The 5,156-nt window shown below is 50.4% G+C and overlaps 2 protein-coding genes across 2 annotated transcripts; both read right to left on the bottom strand.

Annotated features, from left to right (window-relative positions):
• Positions 1-684: 684 nt before the first annotated feature.
• Pmar_PMAR013321 (hypothetical protein) lies at positions 685-1,182 on the bottom strand (the record flags this gene model as incomplete). The annotated part of the gene is made up of 1 exon (XM_002766506.1): positions 685-1,182. The coding sequence occupies one exon, from the start codon at positions 1,180-1,182 to the stop codon at positions 685-687; it is 498 nt and encodes a 165-aa protein (XP_002766552.1).
• Positions 1,183-4,699: 3,517 nt separating this feature from the next.
• Pmar_PMAR013320 (hypothetical protein) lies at positions 4,700-4,987 on the bottom strand (the record flags this gene model as incomplete). The annotated part of the gene is made up of 1 exon (XM_002766505.1): positions 4,700-4,987. The coding sequence occupies one exon, from the start codon at positions 4,985-4,987 to the stop codon at positions 4,700-4,702; it is 288 nt and encodes a 95-aa protein (XP_002766551.1).
• Positions 4,988-5,156: the final 169 nt, after the last annotated feature.

Below are 5,156 nucleotides of genomic sequence, written 5' to 3'. Positions count from 1 at the left end.
GGAGCGAGAGCGTATCATCAAGGCAATGTGAAGGCGAGTCGCAAGAAGGTCGCGCCGATTCTCTGTGAGTTCTTGCAGCACGAAAATTCGAAATAATGCTGTGGAAAAATTCTCCCATCTCCTACTGTTTAGGGTGTTTGTTTTCTCAATTTCACTGAGTTTTGTTTGTCAATTATCTACTAGTAGTAGACCCACCTCACTACTGTGAGCCGCAGTTAGTGTGGTTGTCGTGTTCACCCGATGTTAGCATGGTTTGGTCTAGGGGACACCGACGAGCAGGTCGCTATAGATCCGGGCAATTCTGAAGTATCTCTGCAAGAGGGGTCAGCTGCTGCCATCAGTGACGGTGAAGCAGTTGAAGTTATATCGGTCCACGAGTCCCAAGGGGAGCTTGCTGACGATGAACATCCCGTATCGGAATATGGGAAGGCTTCCTCTTGGGGTATATCAAGTGATGGATCTCCTTTCATTCGAGCGGCTGTGCCCTCTGAGGACCCACCGCGACGGAGCGTAGTTCCACCTTTGAGACTAGACAAATTGAATAGTTTCGAGGTAGAGCCCATCACCTCCTACTCGCCGACACCCGAAGCCTCTGCCGGGCTTGCTGGCACATTCGCTGGGTGGTTCAACACTGCCGAAGATGTGGAAGTTAACCTACCGGGTGACACCACCAAAGACGACTCTTTATCCGGGGGGAGCAGTGAGACGGAAGCCTATGGGCAAGAGGATCGCAGGGGTGAGGGAGTTGGTTCGGAGGAGGGACACGATTCCAGAGAAGAGCATCTTCGCGAAGGAGAACTCCTTGGTGACGATGCAGAGAATCTTGGGAGAGAAGAGATGGGCAATGATGACCGGAATTCGGGAGAAAAGTTCACTGGAGAAGAGTACCCAGAGGGAGAAGGGCTCGTTGAAGATGGACAGTACCAAGAGGGAGAAGAGCTCGTTGAAGATGGACAGTACCAAGAGGGAGAAGGGCTTGTTGAAGATGGACAGTACCAAGAGGGAGAAGGGCTTGTTGAAGATGGACAGTACCAAGAGGGAGAAGGGCTTGTTGAAGATGGACAGTACCAAGAGGGAGAAGGGCTTGTTGAAGATGGACAGTACCAAGAGGGAGAAGAGCTCGTTGAAGATGGACAGTACCAAGACGGAGAAGAGCCTGTTAGCTTTACTACCGATGATCATGGTGGTTCTGAGATCGAAGTGAGCTCGACTGTTGAGGATGAGCATTCTGATCACGTCACTCTGGCTGAAAGTGAGGCTGAGGCACCGGCCTACGAGTCGACCGCCACCACACAGGATTGGGTACCAAGCCTGGAAGCGGTGGGAGCGGCTGCACGAAAATCCCTGCAGAGGCTATCAGTTATGGTTTCGCGAGACGGAGCCTCATCAGAGGGCGATGTTGATTCCTATGGGGAAGTTGAACTGGAGGATGACGATGACGAAGAATCGGACGGGTCGGAAGCAACGGGTTTCGAGACGGACGAAGAAGATGAGCAGCGGCGTGGGTCTCAAGACGATCTCCGTCCGGACTCATTGGAGCGTCAGCGTTCCATAGAGCCGCTCACCTCCAATGGGACCTCTTTGGTCGGGCGAGAAGACGTACAGCAGGCTCCCTGGGAGGTGGAGGACGCAGTTCTCGACGAGGAGGTACCATCGTCATCATCAAACGGGGCCTCGGCGATGAGTGGCGAGGAAGTGGTCATGACTGTGGACAGCTCCGAACAGGAGGCAATCATGGTGGATCGCAGAGGAGACCATCCAGAGGATACCGTAGCAGCAACTGAGCATCTGAAGGGGATGGAAATCGACAACTCTAGAGAAGCAGCGAGGTTGGCAGATGGGGATTCGGCGATGAAATATCAGCATGGTAGAGCAATATCAGGAGCCCCTACAGAAAGGAGGTCGTCTCCTAGAGGAGCCACTGTTAACTCGCTAGCGACGCGGAATGGCGAGGCTGCTGTAGACAGCGAAAATCAGGGAGCGGGGGTGACGGAGCGCCTCGCTGGAGATTCATCGTATGCTGCTGAATCCGTGGCGAGCTCCGTTGTGCTACCAGAAGAAGGGGATACTAGTACCCGGGGAGAGGATCATAATGATGATGGAGGACTAGTAGTTGATGACAGTGGAGATTTGAAGTCTCCTTTGGAGCGTGGATTCAACCTGGAGGACACCACGCAGAGTGAGCTGGGAAGAACCGAGCATCTCAACAATGAAGTCGAATCGAAAGATACAGAGCAAATATTGATGCCATTTGCAACGTCGGAGGGAGGAATTACTCAAGTGGAATCTGCGAGGTGAGTGAAGCCCGAAGAAGCACAGAGAACCTCCGAGCCGCCGTGTTGGAAGGGGTATATACTCACTATGCTGAGAAGGCGGGCGTAGAGGATGAGGAGTTCGACCCAGACGAGTATGTGGAGATGATAGAGAAAGGACCCGGGCCTAGTCTGGCTGAGAGGCGTCTTGTGAGATATGCCTTCCTCAATGGGTATGATGATGCTCTCCTCGCCGTCGAGAAGGGTGAGCTATCAGGGCGTTCAGACCGAGTCAGAGAGGAAGTGGCAGCTGTCTACGTTGACCTCCACCCACGAGAGCCTTCTTACGGAGTCCCAGCGGCATGTAGATTTGAACCCGCCGGTCTATTGCCTATACCCCAGAATCTACAGCTAGATGATGCACCGCAGTGCTCTATCGAAAAGTATGACAAGGTAATGTCGGCCAATCAGCCTCCAGCATGCGATGTGGAGGACAGAAGTAGGTGATCGACATCCGAATTGAAATCGTATTTTGCTCCTCAGGTTCGCGCGAGTACTCGAGAACTTCCTTCCTGGATGTCCCCGTCATTATTCCCCTCAGTCGTAGAAGGCTCAAAGTCCGAAATCATGAGACACGTATTCGCTATTTATAGCATTTACCACACTTTCCCGAGTCGCGTTCTGTATCACATCGCAAGACTAGTTGGACTTGATCATTGAAGGCACACATCTCTTTTGAGAAGAGGTCCCTCTATAATTGCGTGCTAAACTCTAACTAACGCAAGCAAACCATCTTGACATGTCGATCTTATCGAAGTAGATATAATGACGAGTATCTCCCAGACGGCAAGCAAAGATGCAACAAGATACGGTACACATCAATTGAATGTGATCAGGACCTTTTTTGCGAGTGGTTAGATTGTAGTGATGATGAAACCATACCTTGAGATCAACGCGATGCCCGCAAGTGGGACAATCTATTTTGTTGAACAAACAACTTCTAAGCTCCCGGGGGCGGCGGGTAGGCGCAGCGCGTAACGCCCTCTACTGACAATGAGATCGTACCCAGCACCTTTCCTGAAAAAGTATTTCGAATCCTCGAATAAATCGTTGCACTCCTTCCCCAGCTTCATGTACCAAACCCCATGCAAATGTGCCGTGTAGGTACAACTGTAGCTGGGCTTAGGCAAGCCACCGTCGACTCTGCTTATGAATGTGATGTATCCATAATGCCCTCGATGTGAGACATCGACTTGTTGGATCATCTTTGTTCTACGACAGCCATAAGTGTCTTCGAACTCATATACTTTGCCGAGAACGCCTTCGACGAGGGTCAGAACCAGCAGAAGACGAAACAACAGCCCGCATGATAACACGTGTAGACGCTTTTCGCGTCTCAGGGCCCCAAAAGAATTGGACGAAGACGACATTTTTCCAAGGGAGGGGTTGAAATTAGAAGCTGGTTTACAATTGGTTATTATGACGGTTCGTGGAGCTTTTTTCCCAGTCACCCTGGAGCAAATGGCGCTATGGCGCTGCGCCATGTAACGCTGTAACCTATACTAGGAGGCTCCTAGTAGGAGCCGGGATGTATGAAAGCCACAGGGCTGATTGAGGGGATCTTCTGTGTATCGCTAGGAGCCGCCAAACTGTGGGAACACGGTGGTGGTGCAGCAATAACAGCTTGTCGTTGTGGTAAATCCATTGAGACAAGGCAGAGTATGGGGACAAGGCGCGGTTAACTCCATGTTGCCTCATTGTATCTGTCATCGACACTTCGAGTACTGTCTTACGTTACAGACTATAGATTAAGTGACTATAGATGAGTTTCCGTGGTGTGTTATCCCACGGCACAATTCACATTGTATTTCGCCGTTTGTGGCAAGACAAACAAAATTATCATTCAAATGACAAGGAAAGCCCCACATGAGAACAATCAACCACAGAGAAGACTATCCTGACCGCATACGCCACTGCGCAAGGTTCACACGCTCCTCCATTCTTCTTGGCACGACTCGTACTCATCGGTCAATCACTTCAGTGTTTGACTTCAGTGTCAATGATACTTTTGTATCGTGAATGAGCTTCCCATGGGTTCTTTGGAATCTCCTCAGCCAAGAGAACCAAACATGTATTCCCACATTGGGCACACCCCTTTTGAGAAGGGGTCCTCTATAGTTGAGTGCCAAATGCCAAGTGGGCAAACTTGTTGCTCCTGAACAATCTCACAACTAACGCAAGCCGAACTTCTCGATCTGCCGATTCAATCAAAGTGAAAATAAGGACGGGTATCCCGTGGATGGTTGAAAAAGACGGAACAAGATACGGCACGCATCAATGCAATGTAATCAAGACAATTTTTGCCAGCGGTCAAATTGAAGTGATGCTGAAACCCTATCATGAGATAAATGCGATGCCCGTAAGTGGGATCAGTCCTGCAAGATGATCTATTGTGTGACACAACGCTTGCCCGTGCCGAAGCCGACCGGTAGGTACAGCGCGTAGGGTACAGGGTCGGCCATGAGATCGTAACCGAACGGACCTTTCCTAAAGAAGTAGTCTGAATCCTCGAAAAGATCGTTGCAGGCATCCCCGAGGACCATATACCAGATACCATCTAAACGTGCTGTGTAGGTACAACTGTAGCTGGGCTTAGGCAAGCCACCGTTGACTCTGCTTATGAATGTGATATACCCTTCATTCCCTTGATGTGAGACATCGACGCTCTGAATCATATCTGTTTGAGGGCAGCCATACGAGGCTTCGAAGCGATATATTTTGGCAACGGCTTCATCGATTAGTGCTAACACCAGCAAGAGACGGAACAACAGTCTGCATGATGACGCTTGTAGACAATTTTCACGTCTCGGGGAACCGAAAGAATCGGACGAAGACGACATTTTT

The sequence above is a fragment of the Perkinsus marinus genome (assembly GCF_000006405.1).
Source record: "Perkinsus marinus ATCC 50983 genomic scaffold scf_1104296972672, whole genome shotgun sequence".
NCBI classification, from domain to species: Eukaryota; Perkinsozoa; order Perkinsida; family Perkinsidae; genus Perkinsus; species Perkinsus marinus.
This window is presented reverse-complemented; position numbering and strand designations above follow the sequence as displayed.